The 25457-nt window shown below is 38.2% G+C and overlaps 1 protein-coding gene across 2 annotated transcripts in view; it reads right to left on the reverse strand.

Moving 5' to 3' along the window:
* The window catches only part of runx1t1 (RUNX1 partner transcriptional co-repressor 1), a 73587-nt gene that overhangs the window by 4313 nt on the left and 43817 nt on the right, over window positions 1–25457 (reverse strand). Inside the window, exons 2-9 of one of the 2 annotated variants that reach the window (XM_037693216.1) lie at window positions 22402–22539; window positions 20170–20411; window positions 15263–15352; window positions 11258–11439; window positions 6327–6589; window positions 5597–5685; window positions 4276–4471; window positions 2662–2730 (exon numbers count right to left, since the gene is read on the reverse strand). In XM_037693216.1, coding sequence (XP_037549144.1) covers window positions 2662–2730; window positions 4276–4471; window positions 5597–5685; window positions 6327–6589; window positions 11258–11439; window positions 15263–15352; window positions 20170–20411; window positions 22402–22539 — 1269 coding nt within the window. Of the gene's footprint in view, window positions 1–2661; window positions 2731–4275; window positions 4472–5587; window positions 5686–6326; window positions 6590–11257; window positions 11440–15262; window positions 15353–20169; window positions 20412–22401; window positions 22540–25457 lie in introns of both variants that reach the window. The other variant, XM_037693215.1, reaches the window with a different exon arrangement.

The raw sequence follows: 25457 nt of genomic DNA on the forward strand, positions 1-25457 counted from the left end.
AAACACTAAAATAAACTACTACTTACTACTTGTACTACTATTCCTACTTCGTGGTTTTTCACTTATTGCGGGGGCTTCTGGGTACGGATCCCCTGCAATAAATGAGGGACTACTGTATTTAGCTTTTCATGGCTTTGTGCATTTATCATTTATTCATCAAACTAGTGTTAAAATTATTTTCATGAATTTTCTCATAAACTGTACATTCACGCTGAACAAGTGTTTTTTTTTTTTTGTAAACTGGTTGACCTTGATATTAAACAATGTCACTCTTACTGACAGCAAATCAAAAGGAAGGTGTTTTTTTTTGTTTGCTTCCATCAAACCTGCAACTTGACTAATTGTGTATGCAAATCAGCTCATTTGCATTGAAATTATGCATTTCCATTGTGATCTCCCTCAGGCCCATGAGGCAAGGGGAAGCAGCAGGACACCGTGCAAGGTGCTTGAATATTTATCACCAACTGTAAACATTTTGCCCATTTCAAAATACTCTATTGTATTAAAAAGCATATTTTGCGGCCCTTCTCGGGTCGCTTCGCCTCAGCGACTGAAGAGAAAAGGAAAATATCACAGAGAAGAAGGCAGAAAAATAGTGCGCCCCATTTTATTTTTTTCATGCAAGAAATACAAACAGCTTGATGTCTAATAAAGTGGATGAATTACTAGTTTTCAATATCAGAAAGAACATGTACTTCTATAAAGACAGATATTTTCTTTCTCTATTGTGATTGAGCAAAATTTTTAAACCAGTGGAGTTTTGTCTTTATCTTGCTGCGCTGACTGAACTCGTGGAAATTACTCGGGTGCCTGGAGATATATGCCGTGCGCATTGAATTGTGATTACACACCGAACGCTTCAGATGGAAGATCGATCAAAGCTGGCGAGGGAAAGGATAGTGGAGAGCAGCCAGAGTCCCGATGGTGTTACTCAATTCAATTTAAATGCATATTACTTGTTCTGAGTATCACACACATCATGCATGGTCAAGCAAGGGGACAATTTCTTTTCTCCAACTAGCTTAAAAGGCGCATATACTCCGTCACTAGCGGTGAATACAAAGTGGATTCCTGAAGCATTGGACTCTTGGAGACAATTCTCTTTGTTATTTTCAGGACAGCGGTAACGATGAGTGCAGATCTTTGCTCATGTTTTAAATTCCTTTGATGATTTTTAACAAGCTGACTTGGTTTTCTGATAGGTTTAGTCAAAATCCAACAGAATTACAGCACTCTTCTGCATTTTGTCTTTAGAGCCGATTTCTGTGAATACGAATTATTGGAGCATAATGAAGAGAGTCAATGATGCTCCTCTCTCCTCAGTTGGATGGTTTTACTAAAACTAATTACATTCAGTAACTCATGAAACATTTGGAACAGGGGTGCACCGATTTGCAGTTTTCTGGCCGAACACCAGTCACAATTTCTAAAAAGTCTGACCTGCTGATTCCGATTTTGGCCGATTCCGATTTTGTTTTATAAGCGACACTGTCAGGTGTTATAAAGTCACAATGCACCTTCAATTTTCCAATCCTATTTTATTGCAAAATGTACCCTTGAACAATATCCTAGAAACAATACAAACTTGTTTTAACTGGCCAAGAGGTAGTGCTCTGAAATATAAATGAAGTTTAGACAATTGTTGTTAAAACTACACACACAAAAAAAAAATCAGTAAAATCTGTTTCTCATGTACAGTAAGTATCAGCTGATCTCCGATCTCCCAAAATGAAGGAAATTGGGGCCGATTTATTGGTGCACCCCTAATATGGAACTAATTGAAAATGATACACAGTATGTATAATGAGCTTAACAGTTCATAACACCAGAAATCCAAAGGTGAGCTCAGATTATCACACAGCAAAACAACAGACGGGCAGTTTTATTTTATTTTTCAGTTGTATTTCTTTTTTCTGACATTTTAAGACCATTTTTGTATGTTTGTCAGTTTTAAGAGGCATTAAAGTGACCAATGAAGGCAAATGATAAAAACAGTTTTATTTTTTGTCAGCTTAATTTACTGATAAACTAATTGAGTTTTTTTTTTCTTTTCAATTTACAGGTTCACTGAATTTCTGTATGAATCTTCTGACTTAATATTGTCTTATAATGGTTTTCCCATCTGGGGGTTTGAACTATATAAATTTCAGTTTCCCATTGAATCCAGCATTACAGTAGCAGGCATAACAAAAACAGTAGTTATTTCCATAAAATTAACCCATATAAATACATTTTTAATAATTGCCACTGAAATTTCTAGGACAAAAAAAGGTTTAAGCTTAGACTTTACAAAACTGGTGACTGAAGAAGAAATTTGGATGGAAGAGCAACTAGCGTTATGTAGCTAAAGGTTTAGAAGTGAGGTGATGTGTTTAAATAAACTGAATCTTCTGGGTGCTAGTCTGAGCTTCTCCTTTTAAATATTTCTAAGACCCATTTGTGTGCATCTCTGAAGCTACATTCTCAAAAAACACACTAGTACTGTAAGTATAGCATTGAGATTTATTAAGTTTTACTCCTTAATTGTTTTTGAAGACGCACCACCCGTTCATTTTCATCTACGTGAACAAGAAGGCCTTGAATTCTAAAGAGAAGCGGGTCGGCCGACTGCAGAGATAAACACGTGTGATGATCAGAGACATAGAAGCGCTGCTTACTTACCAGCTTTCTTCCAGATCTCTTCGGGGACGTAGCCAGAGACAGGTCGATGAAGCAGCTCTCTGTGAATTTCTGTAGGAAAACATGACAGAAATCAACAACAGTTTTGCGCGACATAATGCAAGAAAACAGTGTTTCACAAATCATCATGGTGCTACAGTAAAACTTGTAATTTCTATGATTGTTCATTCAAAACTTTCAGGCTAACCATCTAATTAATTGCCTGTACCTGAAACTCACTGGGATGCTACTTTTACATCAAGTTGACATCATATAATTGTGAGACAATGAGCAAAATTTCACTTGGAATCATGCTGAAATTATACTAATGACTCAAAATTTGGGCCACAATTCTCTAGGAGTTCTCAAACATACAGCTCAAATTTGTTGTCATTTAGTCCCAACGTGGCTTCATTATGTCTCAAAGAGTGTGCAATTCGTTCTCATTTTATGTGCACTTCATTGCACTCCCAAGACACCTGTAATATCAGGTTATCTTATATATATATATATATATATATATTTGTTTTTTGTCTCCAGTCAGCCACAGTTCTGTTATATAGTAGTCCCTTGTTTATCATGGGGGATCCATACCCTGAAGCCCCACGATAAGTGTGTGTGTGTGGGGGAAATAAAATAAATAAATAAATAAATAAATAAATAAATATTTGTTTATTCATTTACATTATATGTATTAAGGTGTTTTAAACCCTTCCCACACTCTTTAAATATTCTAAACAATGCTTCTAAATGCTCTAAAAGAACACAGAATGTCATGATTTCAGCTCCCTGCCTCCGCTGCCCTTTGCCACCTGCAAGCGCTTTTGGCCACGCCCACTTCTCCGCTCTAAACAGAAAACAGCTGGTCAGCTGCAGCAGGAAGTTTATCCTGCAGTGTGGGCTGCACAAATGTGCAGCAGGTGCTAAATAATTTAAAATAAATTATTTTAAATAAAAATTCCAAGCTGATCGTGCAGCTCATCCATCAATCAGCCAACGGTGTGTCATGTCCAATCTTATTTTGAATAACCACGATAGAGCGAGTCCGCGATAAACGAACCGCAAAGTAGCTTGGGACTACTATATTACCAATTTACAAACATTATTAAAATTTCAGTGATTGAAAAGCAAGTTTTTGCTATTCAAAGTAAGAAATTAAAAACTGTTGTTAATGCTATTCACATTTTATTGCCAAGAGTCACACGCAGTCCATTGAGATACAAACTAAAGTGGGATTTTTATAGACTAGATTAGAGTTTAAGTGAACAGGCAGTACAGGCAGCTCTGCCTGCTGGTGCATGAAAAATATGGAGTTAAGTCTTATGATAAAGTCTGAACCTCGAGGCATTTGATGTTAAACAATGCCCCTAACTTAGTGTGGTACAAGCAAAAAATAAAAAACTAAGGAAAACTATTTTTAATATAACAATTTTCAAGGTAGCCTAACAATATTCAATAATTACCATCTTAATAACTTTAGTGGGAGGTGAAATAAAGGAACACATGGACTGAATCTTTCCAACACTTCAGGGCTGTAGTTTTTATAAGCTTAATTGTGCATTTTTTTTTTGGAGCCATGTTTTCTTAAAGATTTGTGCGGTGCAGGTGAGTTCCTACCTGTTGTGGGGTTTTCCTGAGCCGCGGGGCTTTGCTGCCTGGACTGCCCACTAGCAGCACCCTTCTTCAGCTCTTCAGCGTCGCTGTATCGTCTAATCCAGTAGTTGAGTTCCTCGCGATCGGCCTCCTGACACCTCCGCAGCACCGTCAGCGAGCGCCTCGTTTTCTCCACCATGTCCATTATACAGTTCAGCAGCTGGGGGGTGGGGGGGTGACAAGAGGCAGACACAGCTCTGAGTTTACAAGTACACGTGAGGGTTGGGTTCATTTAAATAAAGCAGTTGTGGAAAATAAATAAAACATCTGTTGTGTTACTGGGTAGTGTGGTTGTGGAATTAGTTGTCGGGTCACACCTCCCCAGCAGACACTGTCTCTTCACTTAAGCCACACTCATACAAAACATTTGTGCTCACATGATGTCACAGGCTGATTTAATTATTAGTTCATAACATCAACAATGAATTTAAAAAAAACAATCACAAAATTTGACACTAGAAGTGAGAAGTTTCTACTAACAGAAAAGTTACCGTATTTTTTTGGACTATAAGGTGCACCGGATTATAAGGGGCATTAAGCGAAACTAAAACATTTTGACAGATTCTTGAGCAAAAATCCACATAAAATCGGTTCGAGATCAGTAAGCACAACTAGAATGAATAAATAAGGTGTACCGAATTATAAGGATTGATTTTCGAGAAAATTAAAGGATTTTACGTGCACCTTATAGTCTGAAAAATACGATATATATGGCAGCTTCTGGATTACATCAACAACAATGAGGGTTGACATTACGACTGCATATTTTAACCCTTTTTATTTTATGCTGTTACATTTTAGGATAATAAATTACAATGAAAGCATTTAAAAATTGTATATCCTCTCAATTCAACATAACAAATCCAAAATTATTAGCTCATTAGCACTGACATACCTGGAAAAAAATGTGTTTCTTTTTGTAAGACCAATGCATTTTTAGAAAATATGCTTGTTTAAAGGATATTTAGCTTGATTAAACTTAAGAGCGTAAATATTGAAAAACGTATATTTACTCTCATTTCAGAGCCTCACCTTTAGATGGGCCCAGTTGGTGGGTTAGCTGATTGGTCAAATATTTGGCTTTTATTTTTTAATATAGTCTTTCTAACAACTAGGCTATGGTAAGAAACAACAGGCGACAAACTGCAGAGTTCAGAATATCTAATCTGTGTTCAGAACACAGCAAAATGTCAGTTTTTATCATGATACGATTACATCTCTAGCTTATTATTTGCAGAGAAAGAATGAGAGAGTATAGTAATAAAAATGTTATTACTTTTCTTACATGGTCAAGGTGCTTCCACTCCTCAGCCCACTCTCTGTCGGTCAGCCTGTGGTCAATCACTTCCTCCTGCCTCGTCCCCGAATGCATTCCTGCAGAGAAGAAACAGACAAGCAGATGAAATTTACGGAGATGAAGACGCAGGGGAGAGATGAATGTATATGCACTCTTCTCTCTTTCGTTTTGTTCCCATTTTACTCCCTCTATCCATTTGTCTTCCTTCTCTGCCCACCCATTTCCTCACAGTCTCCATTTTTCTCTCTCGCACCCTGAGGCCAAATGACTGAACTTCTTGTCCAGTTAACATCCATCACAGGGTGAGACATAGTAAATGTTTCTGCTATATTTAGAACAGAACCAAAATGGTCTTTAGAGCCTCCCCATAGTGTATTTGTAAAAACTGTATTTGATACAACAACACGCCAAAATGCGCACTATTGAGAACTCATAAACTGTATTTCTCAGCTTCTATTAGTGGCTAAAAGCTAAATTGTTGCTCATCAGTAAGTGCTTAACTGGAAAACTAACATTCTTCTAATTTAAACTCTAAATCACGCGATATTATGTTGCTCGTGGGTTGTTTGCTATAAACTGCAGCACCAAACAACTCTGCTTTGGTTTCCTCTGTCCGTGGAAAAGTGTCCCCTAAAGACACTCCGACTTCTCTCTGCATGTGCACATACGATATGAAATAGCACAAACACAAAATCTGAAGTTGATATGAAATCCTTACCAATGGGCCTGGCTCGCTCTCGGATCTCTCGATGGTTGGAGGTGGGGTGTCTATACGTGTCGCGGTAATGATGGGCGATGGCCATGTCGTCTAGCCTGTAGTGCTGTGGGGGAATTGGACCTGGATGGGGCAAGCCATTGGGTTGGTAGGAGAGCCCATTGGATGGACTAAAACGCTGGGCGGGGCTAATGGTGCAAGGTCGTTTGCTGGGGTGGGCATCTGGGTGCATTGGGCCTTCCCGCTCAAAGCCGTTCTCTTTGGTCCTGAGTGGAAACACAGAACCATATTTTAAGAAGTCTGGAGCAACAAGGGAACATCAAGATCATTACCCTTCATTATTATAAAAAATGGCTTTAATGGCAACTTTTCTCTCAAAGCAGTTCTATTTCTAGTTTGGAACCAGTGCGTCTATAGCACCAATTTGTTTCTCCTTTTCCTGCTTTGACCACAAAATCTCTGGCTCTGGCACTGAAAATCTGGTACTACAGTAAGTACAAGCTCTTTGTTGGATCCTCTGAAGGTGGAGTTATGGAAACCAACAACAACCAACAAAAATGTTTAAAGGGTCATATAGGAAACTATAAAACCACATAAAGTTGTGCTTGCAATCACTGTTTTCAACTGGTTTTATAAACTACGTCTGTCTCTCCATTTCAACTGTTGACATTTTTTTTGCATGGATCTGTGTGCAATTTCCATTTGGACCACTTTTTATGAACCATCAGAGGTTGGGAACATCAAGCGGCATCACAAAGAGAATTCACAAATACTAACAGTTGCTTACAAGAGAATGGTAATAAACAAAAACATCTGTTTTCAAGGATAATGAAACAAACTCTGTAATCTGCGGAAATCCTGAAATATGAATCTCCACAGAAACTCAGAATACACCTGAGAGAGGATCAAACATTTACTGGAAAACAGATTTGATTTAAGGTAAAAGCATGAGTGGCTGCCAAACAGAACTGCTTGTCTAAAGCTTTAATAAACCTAAAGTAAAGTAAAGCCTAAACTTGTTCCAAGAAAAATCAGATTAAAAACAAACAAACAAAAAAAAAATCCAACAAAGTTCAGTCAGGTCATCTGGACAGTTTTTTTTTTTGTTTGTTTTGTTGTTGAGACGTTTCATCCTTCATCCAAAGGACTTAATCAGGACTGAGTTTGTTGTGGCTCCTCATACTGATGAAGTCCTTTGGATGAAGGACGAAACGTCTCAAGAAAAAAAATAAACCGTCCAGATGACCTGACTGAACTTTGTTGGATTTTTTTACCTGGATTATTGAGCATGAACTTTGAAACCAAAATAATGATCCATCTTCAACATACTATTGTTCTGTCACAGTTAGGCATAAAATAAAAATGGTACGGGGTAAACAGTGTTACCGACTTTATTTTGTAAAATTAAGTGATACGATTCCAGTGTTTAAATGTATTCTTTATAAAAGTGCAACAGCTCTGTTGTTGTCACTGTTTGATACCAGCCTCCAACCTGATGAAGTAACTGCTATGAAAGGTTGCATTCCCTGGAATCACCTAGGGATTTTTAAATTTATTTTATTATTTTTTAACTTGAAAACGAGTCAATTTATACATGCATAGTTAAAGCTTGCTCACACAAATTACAGGCACACAGACACAAACTCACACAAGTAGTTTCCAGGGGATCAGGTGGATTTTAGTTCGCCTGCTTCTAAAGATTAATGTGGCCAGGTGTGTTTGTGTGTGTGTGAATGCTTGCACATATGTGCCTTTATGCCTACAGTATGTGCATGTGTGTGTGTGTGTGTTCTCAGCTTTGTCAGTTCACAGTTAAAACCTGCTAACCTCCTCTGCTATCCACAGTCCCCTGGTCTCCCCACCCCCCTTCTTTCTTGCTTCTCTTCTCTCCATCTCTCTCTCCGATGAACAGATTGAACTTCTTAATGAGCTGTTTTTATGGGCTCCTAATGCTCATCCACAGCTCTCCATATGCTCTTTTCTTCCATCCGTCCATCTCTCCGTCTCCCTCGGCTCGTCTACCCGCCCCCTCCCACTCTTTTCTCCCGGAGTCTTGCTGCTGCAACAATGTTTATATGTATATAGACTGTATGCACACACACAGTCACCACGACGATGCGCTCATGTTTGCTGATACATGATGTCGGATATGAATGCCCCACTTCATCAGTTTAGTTGAAACGTATCAGTGCACAGTTCTGTGATGACTTCTGTTACTATCTGTAGTTAAAAATGTATTTAAATAAAGGTGCTCCTTTAATAAGTTTTATTACTCTCTTCTCTCCTCTTTTTAACTCTTCTTTTGGCAAGAATCACAGCTTTTTGTTGTGGCTAAAAAGCTGCTTTGTTCATATTTGGGGAGTTTTCACTCATTATTTTTAGAAGAAAAACAAAAGCTTTGCAGTTTTGTGAGATGGTTTGGCTATCGTGCAAAGATGTTTTTGATGCTGTTTGGATCACAGGTCCGTCCGCCTCTACCTGGACTTTAAGTTGTGCTAAAGATCATCATGCTGTGCCAATTAAATGGATCAATAGAAAACAAGACAAAACAAGGTTATAACACCTTAGCACTTAATAGTGAGATGTTTGACGTTATAAAATCTTGCATGCTAACTGCTCCTAGCATGCAAGCACATTTTTTATTTCAATCAATGCTCAATTCTTGATTATGCCCCATGTTGTAGAGAGGATGGAGAAAAGAATCTTATGAATCTGACACAATAATGGTCTTAATTCGTTTATTTTATTTACGCAGCAGAACGATGTAGCAACACTCAACTTACTATTAAACAAAAACTTCTATTTATCTGTTTTTGCATGCATTTTTTACTAAAAATCTTCCTGTTCTTCCACCAGTCCAGTTACTCGTAATTATTGATTTTATGTGTGTACATTATAAGGTGAATTAACTGCCACTTGAAAATGCTTTTTTACTATCTCAAAAACAGCCTTCAGTTTTTTGTCAGTTTTGTTTTACATTTCATAAAGCTATGAGACAGTTTTTAAGAGTCCATAGCAGTAAGTGGTTACAGTAAAATATTTACCAAGATTAGAGTTTTCTTTTAAACACATGGACTCAAGCTGCAGCTCTAACAATTCCAGTAATGTCTGAGACCTTCTTAAATGTTTTTAAAATCGGAACGTTGCCAAAGCTTTTGCATAGTTTCCCTTTTGTTCTTTCACTCTAAAATCGGACAAAGTATTTAACCCTTCAGTCTTCCTTACAGGAAGTCACACATTAACCATTTGTCCCATTAAAGCAATAAATCAGGTTATTTGAAGTGGGGTTCTGCGGATATGGCATGAACAAATAATATCTTACCTGTTGTCGTGTCTCTTTGAACAACTGTGTTTAAGAAAACAAACTTTAATAAAGAAGAGTCAAACTGAGCTGGGACTGAACAAAAGAATATCAGTGGAATATGACGTTATGAAATTATAAAATATGATTTGTCACTGCTGGAAATATCAGCCACAAAATAAACAAAGTTTGACTAAAATAAATCATTTGTATGAGTGGCTTTGCAATGTTAGCTACTGCCTAAATGATGCTTTTTCTTCGAGTCTTTACAGCAGACGTTTTGCAGTATGCGTCCTACACTCCATGCCGTGATATTTCTGGACTGTTTTCAGCACACTATCATCTTAATTAGTATTAATTAACGGCCTGTTGTTGGTGCTAATTAAGGATTTCCAGTCCGATTCCAATATTCAGACGCAAATTGTTAAAAGTGGGAATGCAGAGCAAAGGTAAGCAGAAACAAGAGGTGCTTAGCCAGCCATAATGGTGCTGCGGCCTCATCTGTATGTGTTATCTGCCCGTCTCCCCAGACACCCCCCACCTAAAACACACACACACACACACACACATATGAAGCAAACTCACACTATCACATTGAATAGAGAGCCTCACACACACATTCACACACAGAGAGACTGTTTTCTCGCCGAATACAGATACCTCTTTACTCTCTCACTCTCCTCCCACATTTACAAATGCACCTTTTCTCCTCAGCTCACTCCCCTGCGCACCAGACGGCCAGCAAATATGCATGTATTACAAAAAAAAAGTCTTGCTATCCCATGGTTGGGGGAAACGAGAGGTGAGAATTATTAATAAACACATTCAGCAGTTTTGGCCCTCAGCAGATATACTATGTTCACTTTCCATTTCCTCGTCTGCGTTAAAATTTTAAACCGCTGGGACTTCCTTCCAAAGTACAGTGCTTGCATTGTACTTGTAGCGCAGACAAAAATGCACCACAAAACACTTTTTGTTCCAACATCTGTCTAAAAACTTGCAAAATGCTTAATAATGATAAAGGCAATGAGCATAAGGCTGTGGTTTTGTGAAGATCCTGGAGTCAGTTATCTTTTTAATTAGTAAAGGCACAACATCTGCAATGGATTAGTGTTATTCATTTTTATTTAAAAAAATGACCCTTACTTAGATGTGCTACATATTAAAACATTTCAGTGGTTCAGACAGATTTGGTGCTTGCTCTTAACTCATAAATTTTGAAACACTGAATATTTACACACATGAAAATCCTGTAGAAATAAAGGACTCATATACAGTTTCTTCCTTTTTTAAACTTTCATTATGTAGATATGTGTCCAGGTATATCCAGATACATGTTTCCCATTGTTTCTTCTCAGTTCTGACCCATTATCAGGTGTAGCCAGGAGCTTGGATGTCCAGCAGAGCAGAGCATGAGATCCGGTGGAGCTCTTATGCTTCCCATACGTACCATTGCTTTGTATGGGCTCAGCTTGCGCTATGGGAGTAACAGCTCATGGGGATGCAGACACCCTCAAAGGGATTTATGCATGAGCTCAGACGATGGAGAAGAAGGAAATGTTCAGCGACTGTTAATTTTATAAACTCCAAATTCTTCCCCTGAGCGCTGTTCAGAATTTTGAGATTCACTCACCTGTCCGGCGTTCTTCTTTTGCCGTTCTCGTTGACGTCCAGCAGGAGTTCTGAGGAGTCCACCGGGGACGTGGTGCTGGTGTCCAGGAGTAGCTGTTCGTGTTGAGCCAGGTACTGAGCTGGGTTCTGCTTGGCTAGCCTGGCGCAGTGCAGTAGCTCCCTCTGAAGGAGCGGCAGGTTGGCCTACAGCCGAAATAAGGTTTCATTTAGTAAGAAGATCAAATGGAACAAAAAATGATGCTCTCAATTGAGTTTTTTAAGAAATCAGATGCAATATCAAACACCTAGCATTCCTTAAGTACATCGAAAGTCACTTTTTACGCCAGAGTTTAAATTCAAAATAATCCTGTAATGAAAAGGGATGCAACTAAAGACTTTGTAGCCAAACCTTAAAAGGATTATTATACACGGTTTTTCAATATTTCCAGATCTGTTAGCGCTTACTGTTTGTATTGTGAATGACTGTCAGTGACTAACACACTAAATTTTGTTCAATATCTATAATATTAACTGACTTAAAGTCATTTTTGAGTTGGATAAGGTTGATTAGCTGTGGAGGTCATCTTTAATTGGGTTGACTCAAAAAGTGAGGGTTAGGGTGATTGGTACTTTCTAAGGCTTTCAATACAACAACAAACAAGGCAAAAATGTTACTGCACTTTTGCAAATCACCCTTTTAATTTCTACACAGAGTGCATTGACAGTCACAAAGTCATTTTTATTTATTTTTATTCTATACAACACCAGAATGTTTAAAAGAGCAGCACATATTTTAATTCCCTTTTGACGCGCCGTAACAGGACGGGTCTGCTCTCTCGTACGGAGTCACGGCGACACGCAGGTATACGAGCATCCACTTCAAAGACATCTGATGGTGCGTGTTTCGAAGCAAGAAGATGAAAGTGTTGCATCAGGGCGGCTCAGAAAGCGAATGGGGGGGGGGAGACATTTTGATGGGATGCATCACATGAGCCTTTGAAGGGGGGTGGGGGTGGGGTGGCAAGATATTTGCAAACTTTAAGTCTGTTAATCATTTTGTTTCATCCTAAGAAGTAAAATCTCTGTCTAAAAGTATCCTGTTTTTCATTTTATCCTAATGCCGCCTTTATTTTCTTGGAAATGAATTTTCATTTGCTGTCATCTTTGCCAAGAGAAATAAATGGTACACAGACTATTTCTATACCGGTAATTTGTTTTGTGGTATGAAGGCTATATGAAAATCGCCCCCCAGTCATTGGCTGCACTAAAACAAATGCCAAGTGCTGGCCCTTAGCTTTACCGGCCCAAAGCTAATGGTCCGTTAATAGTTTATGATGATAATTACCTTCGGGGGGAGAATCTAAAATAAATAGCTTTGACCCCAGTGAACTTATCTTTTATTAATTAGAGGTAATCCTTATTGCAGTGAGATGTTGGAGGCATTAGGAAAAGGACTAAGTCAAGAAAAGCAGCTGCTGCAGCGGCTAAATCATTTTTCTTATGATAAAGTGTGATGATTTACTTCTGTGCACAGCCACTGTGCTAACACACACACACACACACAAAAAGAAAGGAGGAATGTTTGTAAGTAGTTTTCAACAACCAGAGCAAAAACATGCTCAATATGTTTTATCACTTGATACCTGTTATTGACATTTTGTCAAATAGGGCCCCCCAAAACATAAAAAAATCTGAATCCACTGCCCTTTTTTTTGGTGTTACTTGACACAAGAGGTATATAATGAGCTAGGCTTTGTATGTTCACAACTTATTCTCAACAATGTTTGTATCGGAGAGCTCCACTCACAAGAATAGCTGAGCACTTTGATGGAAAAAGCTCAACTTTTACGTGAAAACAGAGTAAAATTATGGCAAATCTGCAGCGGGCATCCAGCTAGCACATCACGTCACCGGCATTGTGTGGTTTCTGATTGCCTCCTTCCAGTAAAAGACTCCAAACCAATTTGTGGTTTTAGCATTAAGAAAAAGCAAAAGGAGTTGAAGACAGGGATGGGGGGAGGGGGGATTTTTTTTGTCCAAGGGCTCGACTTGGTATAACATTAGTGTAATGAAAAACCATGAGCCCTGACGTGCATTGTTGCAGCTGAGATTCGACGCACCTATAAAAGCTCCCCCACACCTCCAACTGCTCCCTGATACCATATGGCAGCTAACATTAAAGGTCCCACAGTGGCAAGACACTAAAATTAGACTGGGGGAGGGAATGAGCAATGCAGAAAAAAAAAGGAAGAAAAGTTGCAGCTTTGATTCCACAGCCATCCCAGTGATGCACTCACCATCTGGCAAGGAGAGGAGAAGGGAATTGGAGGATGGATAGAAGGATGGAAAACAGTAAGGCGAGGACACGAAAGGAGAAAGAACGAACAAGAAGGTGACTGGTAGGAAGGAGAAATTGTACAAATAGGTGGGAATGTAAGATAAAGGGTTACGAACACTATTTGCACCATTAACAGGGAGTAACGGCAGCTTGGATGGGATCCATTCCATCGCCGGGGACCGTGACAGATTTAAAGGACAACATGAGCTTATTAAAATGCCAGTCTGCACATGTATACATCTGAAATCACAGACAGTGAATAAATAATATCTACCTCCCCGACACAACAAATGGACTAATAAAGGAAAGTTACAAAAAGAAGACAATGAACCAATAAAGATACATTTTGAAAGAAAGAATAAAAACAGTCTTTTGCAGAACAAACTCTGCAGTAATAGTTTCACCTCTCTCTTCCTTAGCTCTCGCAGATATTGATCTCACCTGAGACTCCATAACACGATTTAAGGTGAGACTGCACAGTACATCCCTCAATATAACCCCCCCAAGACCCATTCGTCATAATCACAACACCACCAGTCTCGCCTCCAGTGCAGACAAGCAGCATATGCAGCTACCTGACAGAAAATGCACATGAATGACCAGAGGTCCACTTGTAGACACAAACACAAGAAACACCATTTCTCTTCATTTTCAGACTGGAACAGAGACGAGAGGCACGCTCTTCTACAGAAACAAGGCAACAAAAGCATACTCCTTATCTCGAATATAACACTATGCTAACGGCTCAAAGTGAGATATACTTGCTGAAAATGCATCTTTATGGGGACGAAAAATGAATGGCAAAACAAATCTGAAATGATGGAAAACAAAAACGACAAACATGGGAAACAAGCCTAAGGTTTTGTGCTTTTTCTTTGTCTTAAAATACAAAACCTGTGCAAGATTGAAGCTGAGAATAAAGACTTCAAGATAATATGACTAGAAAGCATTCAAAGGCTTTAAACAAAGGTTTTATACCATACCATACCATACCAAACCATACCATACCATACCATACCATACATTCATAAATAAAGATCAAATTCATTCAACCTTTATTTATACAGGTTAATCCCATTGAGCCTTGGGGGCTCATTTACAAAAGAGATCTGAATACCATACCATACCATACCATACCGTACCATACCATACCAAACCATACATACCATACCATACATACCATACCATACCATACCATACCATACCATACCATACCATACCATACCATACCATACCATACATACTATACCATACCATACCATACCGGCTTTATTTATTGAGCACTTTAAACAGCCACAGGACCAAAGTGCTGTACACATAATAAAACATTCATACAATCTTTTGCTATGTAAGATTTTATACAGTTTATTTGTACTTAAAGTGTGTATTGGGGAAGACTCTCAGCTATTGCATCCATGGTTCATGAGATATTTGGCTAAAATTCAACCTTTCATGGATGTGGGAGATAATAATAAAAACAAAAAGGAGTTTTTTTTTTTTTCAATTAGCAAAGAAAATAAAAGATGCAAGACAGTAACCTATGGTTGAAGAATAGACATAAAGCTCCTAGAGGAGGAATCATGATGAGCAATACCATGAACATAAGTGGGAACATCTGGATCTGAACTGGCTAAATGCTTTCCAGATTGCAAAGGAAGAAAAAACAAAAAACTTATGTGAAGCGTTTACCTTCAGAAAAGGTACGACAAAAGGCCGCAGAGGGAAGTTGGTGGCTTCTTGGAGCTTGGAGTGAAATTCCTCGATGGTTAGCGTGGAATTCTGGAGGAGAAGAAAGAAACAGAGAGAAACCCCATGAATCCATGTGGAAGGCATTAAGTGATAATATTACTTATTGGGCGCAAAGCTGTGTCCTGGCACGGAGCGAGTGTTTTGGATTCTGTAATGTGAAGCACATGGGGCAGGTCAGGGCAAAAAGAGCCTCGCAAAACAAAGACACACATGCAGAAGTTTAATAAAATATTGTCTGTTATTGGCTTTGGAGCAAGTTCCACACTCAAGATTTTAAAACAGGTTATTTTATTTTTTTCTTAAAACTTTAAGACTGTTCAAATCATTTAATTAGCTTCTGACAGCAGCAAAACCACCTTAATCTGAAATATTATATTGGTTGTGAAGTGGGTAAACTAAGTACATCATCTTGTATTTATTGACATGATTTACTGGATAGTTAGAAGATAATTGAGTGTTAATTTATGCTTTGCTGTCTTTATGTCCAATTAATTGGTCAGCTGATTAATGAGGCTGATTATTGACACTTTTAAAAATATTTGCATCAGCCAGGCCCGAGTTTATTATGTCGATAAACAGGCAGGCACATTTGCGGACAGCACGGTGTTGCTACACTACACCCTGGATCAATTAGACATCGCTTCTTGTGACAACGAGAATAACCTTTTTATGGAAGGGCTGCTTTAAAAAAATTTTTTTTTTGCACAACACAGATAAACCACAAGGGAAGCTGGCTCAAAGTTTATGATAACGTTTGAAGGAACAATGTGGTATCGACCTGACACAATATTAAAGCTTTAACTTTTAAAAGTTTAAGAGGGTGCTTTAGGTGGGGGACACTTGGTCGGTGTCATAAGCAGTTCCTTACATAGACCATCAAACACCCAAACATAAGCATTAGCCCCATCTTTCCGAATCACGTTTTATTTTCTCATTTTTTAAATCTAGTAAATTATATTGTGTCTGAACAAGTAATCATATTACTTATGAGGCGTATACAAACAAAAAGACTCCCATCTTTTTTATATCAGTAGCTCTTCAGCAGTTTTGCTCACCAAAAAGCTCACATCGGTCAACTTTTAATTTTATTGTCCACAAAACTCATTGCGCTAAAATCATGCTGTAAAGAAGAGTGGCTCAAAATTCCTGCAGAGCCACGTGAGAGACAGAAAGAGCCTGCTGAGAGTTAGTGCTGAAAAATGGTGGCTCTGCAAGGGGTTTACTTAATTTTTCACAAAGTTGACCATTTTAGCTCGGTTTTTATTAAATAAATAATGGCATGGTGTAATCTGTTTTTTGTACATTTGAGTCCAGGTTTAATCATTTTAGAACCTGGTAAAGATCAAATAATCTTTATTATGTCTTAAACCTCAGAACTGAGAGTGAAATGTTCAAATCTGTCATTCAACACAACCCAGAGAAAGAGGCACCACACACTATTTATCTACACATATCCTGGAAATGTCTGTCGTCTAACTCCTCTCCTTTCATTTTCCCGTTAATGACTGACGTGTTAGCGTGGACGCTATTTTTAATTTCCAATATAAAGTATGGATGAGTGAAAACGACGGGGAAGGAGCTGAACATGAGATGGAAAAGTAACTGACAAACGAGAGGAGGAAAAGAAAAAAACAAACAAAAATAAATCAAGTGCGACAGAGAGCATTAAAAAAAACGCAGCACATATTATTTTTTTTCCTTCCGCGCGCTCCGTGTTATTTCCCAGACCTGAATTTTGTTACATTCAGTCTTACATCTGTTCGCCCAGATTGCGTCGCAGCTTTTCTTGACAGCTAGTGAAACCTCCTGAGTCTCTGTCCCTCCTTCTCCCCTGCACACAACCAGCTAATTAACAGTGTCACTCTTTTCAATAAGGCAGGAGTGGAGGGGAGCAGAGAAAGAAAAAGAAGAAGGGAGGGAGGGGGGAGAAGTGTAAGCCAAAAGGACACAGGAGAGACATGTACACATGTAGACAGTGAGGAATATAAACATAGTGCAGCCAAAAGCAGGTTATCCTCTGTGTGACTAATTAAAAAAATCCCTCCTCTGTCTCCTCTGCTTCCTCCCCGTCTTTTCTGCACAACATTCAATCACTATTTCTGCGTTCCCCTGCTCATTAAGCTCAAATTTTCTCTGATCACAGCCTTGATATACTCGTGTCAGCTAAGCTGCAGAGCACATCTGTCTTTTCTAATCTCTGCTGGATAGATGGGTTTTGTTTGCAGGCTTTATTTGTGTAGCATCTGAAATTTGTTTAACTCCGTTTGAGTTGGCTCCTTAAAAAAAAAAAAAAGATTATTAAAATAGTATGCGTCATGCTTTTTGGAAGGTTTTTATTTAAAGTTAGAAATAATGACAGACAAGCGCAAACTCAGGTTTTCATTTATCTGAATGAAAACTGGTTTGATGGTAGAATAAGAAGACTGTGAGGTCCATGTTTTAAATTGGATATGAAATTAAAAAAAAAGTGGCAGTAAAATATTTTACAAATCAGGTGTGTAAAACAAAAATGTTCCAATCCAGCTCCATTTTTCATCTTACATTTATTGTGTGAATGTTTATGAAGCATTCACACTGTTGTGATCCATTTTTCTTCCATATGTTTTTTTGCAAGCTTCTCGCCCCGCAGTTTTCAAGCTACTTCAACAACTCACATTTCAAAACGTTCAGCTCTTTCAGGAGAAGGGTGCCATGACTTTTAGTATTAGAGCAACTTTAGCTTTTTGAAATATTTGGCCTTTTCTGGCATTTTTTATTTATTTATAGAAAATGAATTGAGCTCATTTTTACATCCTTCAAATCTTTAGATCTGTTTACAGCCTTTTACTTCTCCTTTCATATTTTTTTCTGGTTCAGCTTCTTTCAGCTGTTTTGTCCTTCTTTCAAAGTATTTCTGTTAACAACAACATTTTTGTGTTTCTTCTAACTTCTTTCTGCTAATTTCAGCTTCTTCTGCTCCTTTCAGTTTATTTTTTGCAAGTTTAAGCTTTTTCTGCTATTTCAGCTACTATTTATCAGTTTTTATGCTGATTTTAGCTTTCTCAGCTAATTCCACATGTTTTGCACAAATTTAAACTCTTTTCAGCCTAATTGGGCACATTTGTGTTCTCTCCACTTCCTTCTGGTCATTTAAGCTTATTTATGCTTTTTTTTTAAGCTACTTTTCATCTGGATTTTGCTCATTTAGGCCTTTTCAGATAATGTCCACATTTTTGTGCTTGTTTCTTCTATTTTCAGCCTAACTGGGCAAACATGCATTATTTTTGTTTTCTTCTGCTAATTTAAGCTTGTTCTACCCTTTCAGCTACTTTTTTATTTATTTATTTATTTATTTATTTATTTTTAGAATTTTTAGCTAATTTCAGCTGTTTAAGATATATTAAAATTTCTTATGGTAATTTCTGCTATTTTCTGCCTAACTAAATTATTTCTGCTAATTTCAACTTATCTTTCACCTTTTTCGTGCTAGTTTCAGCTTTTTCAGCTATTTCAGCTACATTTTAGTTGTTTTGTGCTAAATGTAGCTTTTTCAGCTATTTCCACTTTTTTTTTAAAGCTCATTCCAACTCCTTCCATTTCTTTCTGGTAATTTAAGATAAGATAAGATAAGATAAGATAAGATAAGATAAGATAAGATAGAACTTTATTGATCCCGCAGGAAATTGTTGTGCCTTAGTTGAAGCTTCTTTCTGACTTTTCGCCTAGTTTTCAGCTATTTGTTTAGATAATTTCAGATTTTTTTTTAGCTAATATCCTTATTTTTGTGTTCATTTCTGCTTTTTAAACATAATTCAGCAAATATGTTTTTTTTTTGCTTTTGTTAGCTAATTTAAGCTTTTTCTTGCATTTTAGCTACATTTCAGCATGTTTTTAGCTACTGTAATTTCAGCTGTTTTTCAGCAAGTTCTTCAGCAATAAGCCTTCACACTGCATTTTCGCAGGAAATATAATTTCTCTAGTTTGAATTACACTGAAGAAGTCCAGGTGGAAAATATATACTCACAACCTGTATTTAAAATTAAATACAGTGATGTAAAATTATTCCATTTGAAGCAAAAATCCTCCAGGAAAAGTCCAAATCATTTACAAGTGAAAAAGATTTTATTACAATACATAAAGATATTGAAGTAAAACTACTTATTTGATATTTTTGACTTTGGTTCCAAGGGGACAGCAGAAAAAGTTGACGTGTTATCAGAAGAATGGAGTTAGATAAAATAGAAAAAGTCCAGTTTTGTTCCCCAAATTTGCTTTTCCTGTTTAAACATTTTATTTCTCATGACTAATTTAAACATTTATTATCAGAAAACCTCACAAATTCAAAGCAAATGTGCTTGACCGTTTTCACTCCATACAGATATTGGGCTAGTCAGCTGTGCCTTCAAAGACAGGAAGAAGAAAAGAAGTGAGTGATTTCTTATCAGAAGTTTGATGCAGTTTTTGTGTCCGCTTGGTCCCTGAGTAATAAATACTTTAAATGTGGATATTAAAAAATTTCTTCACACATTGTTTTCTCAAAACAAACATCTACGTCATTATTTTTTTCTTCTGCCTGTGGTTTGTCTTGAGGTCTTACTTGTGTGTTTGGTACCGCATTTTGAATAAAGTTCTACTATCAAACTTTTAATGAACATCTGGGTCTTACAGATGTTTGCAGAGGGACCTGGCTCTTGCAGTCAGATGAATCACCATGAGTTAAACCTTACACTGTCTGACTGACAAATAAAACAACAACGATTTTAGATTTTTTTTTAACTTCCAATTCTTAAATACATTTAAACCAGTGCTATGAAATATCCAACAAATAAACCTTCCATGATAGTCACAAGTATACGGTTACTACTTACCACAAGCCCCAGCACTAATGTGCGGACTCGTTCGCCAATTTCAGGTGAGATGTCGTTCCCAAACTGCTGTAAGGTTGTGAGGAAACGCTTGAGCTTGCTGAGCTGTCGGGCACCGCAGGCTGGTGGAAGCTGCTGGTTGGCCAGAGAAGAGGATGAGGACGAACTGGGACCATTGCTGTAGCCATTTGGAGGCGATGGGGCTCCATTGAGGGCTGTTGGGGAGTGACTACTGCCATTGGTTACTGTATGAGACAAGAACATGAAGAATAACAATTTTTACGTAAACAGATATTTATTTACAACTGTCATTTTCAGCCAAAAGCAGATTACAAGTAAAGTGATTTTCAATTTATTGGAAATTTCTACAACGATAATTTCTCCAGCAAATGGTACTAAAGGAAAAGAGTAATTCAGCATTATGGAAAACTATCAACATATTTGAAATGATCAGTCCTCCACATTTGTTTCCAATTGTTGCATCTCGTTTGGTCCCTTAAGATACTCTAAAATAATACTTAGAGACACAATGTCTCCTTCCATCTCCCCCCTCTGCAGTCTAAACAAGCTGGGACAGTGAGACCTCCAGTTGTTTCAGACTGCGGGAACAAGCTGTGTGAGTGTGTGTTTCTGAATGTTGGGGGAGTTGGCATACAAAGAGATACAAGGCGGCATAAAGCTCTCTCTTTAATGAGATTAGCTTTTGACTAGCGATACACTCACTCCCTCTCTGGCCGCCGTCCAAAGCCGCCACTGTAAAGAGCGGAGCGAGATGCTCGAACTGCATCTGGTAACAATTACGTCGGATGGAAATCAAAGTGTGCTGCTTTGTTAAAACCTTTGGCATGAGTAATGAGAGAGCCGGGCCTTTCCTCTCTCGCTGCACGGAAAGCTCAACTCGCTAATTGTGGAGTGCGAGCATATAGTGCAGCAGAATAAGACAGACACAAAAAAAGAAGGGGAAGTAGTTCCAAGAGGTGGAAAAAAGGTGGAAAAAAAGAGGTAAATAAACCCCCAAAATAAATCTGTTGCACAGACGAAGAGCTGCTAGGACATGTTGGAGTGCTCGGAGCTTTCAGAGCAACAGGGCCTACGTTTTCTTGATTCTAGTGCTCTTCCTGCAAGTGCTCAAGTGTCTACTTCTTAGAGAATACAAGGGTGTAATTTGCTCATCACAAGCAATGTGCGTGTCATGGCAAAGCTCCAAGAGCTCGTAAGCGAGGGCGTTAATGAACTTGCTGAGGGAGCTGTTTGCCATTCGAAAAGACTCAATGTAACTCAATACAAAGGTCTTGATATGCAAATGTACCCCAACCCCCACCACTTCGTTTGTTTTATTATTTAAATTTTGTGAAGGACCTCCTATATGAACCTGAGTGATTCTGTGCATTTTTGCTGATGCTTTTAATATTTGCAGCTCTTTAATTTGAACTGGCCTGGGCTCGCTGTCAGATCTATTTATTAAAAGTTGAAAGTAAGGCATATGCGGAAACACTTAAGCACTTTAAATGTTAGGTTAAATTAAACAAAACTTGGTGGAAAGCAAATAAAAACTCATTACTATTTTGTATTATGTTAATTAAAACTGAACAAAGGTATTAACATTAGTAGTATCATGTTCTGTGGGAGAGTTGAACCCAGGATGCAGATAGACGCAAGGACTCAAAGGTAAAAATAATGAAAAAAATGGGTTTATTAACCAAAAAACACAAAGCAAAGGCTGGTGTGGCAGCAACTTACATGAATGATGGTTTTGGGGAGACATGGAGGAAAAGGGCGTGAATGGCTGTGGGAAGCACAATGCACGGACAAGGGAGGGATAAAATGACTGGTTTTAAGGGGACACTAATGACAAGCAATGGCAAACACCTGGGGAGGAGGAACAGGTGAGAATGGAAGGGGCAGGAGCTGAGCTACATGGGGCAAGCTGGAAACACAAGTAAAATCAAAATCACGGAAAAACTAAATACAAGAACTGCAAGAAGAACAAAACACACAGATAGACTGAACTCTACTTGTTAGTCTGTTTACAATTGTTCATTCACTGTGCAACACAACAATTACTGTAGCAAGTTTACTGCGAGAGCTTTACGCACTGACAAGAAATCTACGGCACTGGTTTTGTTTCCCACCTTTCTTGATGTCTTCCCTAACCTTAGGACCAATTCAACGTCTGACTTCTTTAAGTAAAAATCAGGCCTAGTCATTGCACACATTGATTTCTGCTTTACTCACGTGTAGTGGGTGTGTAGGAGCTGTTTCGGGGTGGCCCTTGCGTACTGGGTGGGGGTGGCATGGTAGGGGGCGTCAACCTGGACTGTGACTTGACATCCGCAGGTGAGTCGGGCATGGTGGAGCGCTTCCCAGTGCGATCTGAAAAGAGAAAAGAGGAAGAGGAAAAGATGAGGATTAGCTCAAACCAACAGTTCACAGTCAAGTTGTTCCTTCTTTTGTTTTCACATCAGTGATACTATAAGAAATGAGATAAAAGAAGAAGAAACTCCCAAATGTAAAGGCATCTGTGAGAAGAATGTAAGGCCAAATAATCACATGTAACTCATTCCTCTTACATTTTAGGTTTACCCCTACACTTTGAGTATTCAGGACAGGGGAAAGAGGTCTTGATATTGATTTGTAACACAAAGCAATGCTAACAGGACAGGGGTTCTTTAGCTCTTATTAAAATAATTTTTCAGGGTCATACTTCAGAACAAAGGGGTGAGCTGCAGTATTTTCCCTATAAAAATAGATTCACAGGTTCAAAGTTTATTATAAAATTCAGTTTGATGTGTTGTATTTGGTCACTTTTTCCCAACTGCATTAAAAAACAATGCAGTTTTATTTGAATAAAATCATTAATCTAGAAACAATACCACTAGTTTAGTGTATTCTGGTGTATTACATTTGGCACTGTTTTAAATATCATTTATATGTTAATTCAGATGCAGGCTTGATAGCTAATTCACACACCATTTTGGTATATTTTTGGAGAGTGGAGTTCCAAACTTTAAATTGCACAAGCTCCACTCTTTAATGGAAAATTCTCCATGGATGGGAAGAGAAATGTTGTTAACTACAGAATAAAAGTCCAGTTGTTTTGTTTTTCAATTTTTGGGATTATCCATGTCCTGGATGAGTGAGAGTCTACACCAACATATATTTTGTGCATAAGGACATTGCGTCTTTTTTTTTAGGGATACACGATATTATCGGCATGGTATCGGTATCAGCTGATATATAGATAGATAGCGTTAAAGTTAAATATCGGACATCGGCCATTCCATCAAAATAACTCACCGAAATAAAATGCGCTGTTTTTGTATGAAAACCCAGTGACAAGGATGCCTGCAGTGCTGGCACAATGTGATGACGTCACGGGCGCCTATCTGATCTGATCACGGCGGAGAGGAAGAAGTCAAAATGTCAGCGGTGTGGAAGTTTTTTATTTTGTTGAGGATGTCAGATTCTGAAGATTTTTGGACTACACTGAGCCTCACTACATCGTCCTCAGTCAGAAATATTTTTCTGATGTAGCCTTACCTGAGTTACAAGCTATCATTTCCAATGTCATTGAGAAGCTAATAGTGATAGCACTTGGGTGAGTTTTACCACAGAGATTTGCATGTCGTGTTAGCCCCGTTAGCATGATCAGTCTTACGGCACAATGGATAGAAAAAAACTGTGAACTGAAAAATGCTGTCCTTCATGCACAGGAGTGCAGAGGATCCCTCACTGCAGCTAAGAACCTGGAACAAGCCTCCACAAGTGAGACAGCATTGCAGGTGACTAATGCTAATAAATAATATTTAACACTTTTCATTTAATATAAGTTAAAGCACTATGCATATGGCTGTTGCTGAATATATGTCACCAGGTCTTACAGCTGTTACACAACTTTTGTAGCAAATAAGTCCAAATAAGAGGGATATGTTCTGACAAAGAAAAGTATATAAAATATCGGGATCGGTTATTGGCCAAATAAGTTTTAACATATCGGCCAAAAATCCAATATCGTGCATCCCTAGTCTTTTTACATGGTATAATGGATACCTGATGGTGGATCAAGTTGTTTAAGGAGTGTTTCAAGTCACAGTGAAATATTCTAACTGCTGCTCTTCGTGACTTTGTATCAAGGGCCAAGAGGTAGGGGTAATGAAACAAGATTTAGTCTAAATCTGCGATGAATTCATTCCAACACCATCTGTGCTGCACAGAGTGATCACAAAGCCCCTCCACTCCCAGCTAATGACTATAACCCTCATTATAATCAAACTGATACACAGTCACTGTCATTTTTTATTTTTGCGTTTATCACCCCATTTACCCAGCGGTGACATACTTCTAAAAAAGATTTGCGCAAAACCAAAGTAGCCTTTTTGATAATTTGCCCATTTCAAAATTGTTTTCAGCAGATAACAAATCACATCAAATACATGAGAACAACAGCGAGACATTATCTAGTCTTGCAGTAGCACAAGGGCAGAACCCTCTGTGGAAGGGGAGATACAAAACTTCTTTTGGCAAAAACGGTAACAAGCCTATCACTGTCAACAGACATCAAATCTCTCTCTTGTTGTAAAGTGGAGGTTATAAAAAATGGGCATAGGAGAGAAAAGGAATGGAAAGCAAGACAAAAGAGAAAGTGAAGGTAAACAAAAGAAATCATGGGCTAAATGGATGTGCAACACAGTAAAATGAAAATCACTCTAATCATGGAGAGATGTTCCACGAACATCACTGCTGTGGAGTTTCTTCACTACCACTTTCTTCAGTGTGTGTATTTTTTGCACAGAAAACACTTTAGCATTGTGCTGCTCTGCTGCAGGAGATGAGTTGCTCCTGAACTGAGACTGTATTTCACTAACTTTTAGCATTAAAAGGCAGCAAAGTAAGTGACGAAGGCATCAGCGAAATTCCAAACGGTGCTCTAAAGCGCTACTACTGATTGCCCAATCACAGTTTAGCTTATCTGGTAAGCTGACCCTGAAGACAACAGAAGGCGCATGATGTAACTGTGTGAAAGAATCAGGCTCGTAAACATCTTACATTAGAAATATACTCCGGACAAATGAATTCCAAAGAATCATGCAATAATATTTAAGATCTCCAGATTAGAAAGGTTTATTGCTTTGATATGGCTCACTGGACTGCAACTGTTAGCAACAGATTGTGAATGGCATTTGTGAGGCTTTTTTCCAAAACGTCTCAAAACATTTAAAAGGGGTCCAACATTTTTCAGTCAGGTCATTTGGACAGTTTCTTTTTTTGTGCTGAAACGTTTTGCCTTCAAT

This window comes from Nematolebias whitei, chromosome 19, assembly GCF_014905685.2.
Source record: "Nematolebias whitei isolate Nwh7 chromosome 19, NemWhi1, whole genome shotgun sequence".
Taxonomy (NCBI): domain Eukaryota; kingdom Metazoa; phylum Chordata; class Actinopteri; order Cyprinodontiformes; family Rivulidae; genus Nematolebias; species Nematolebias whitei.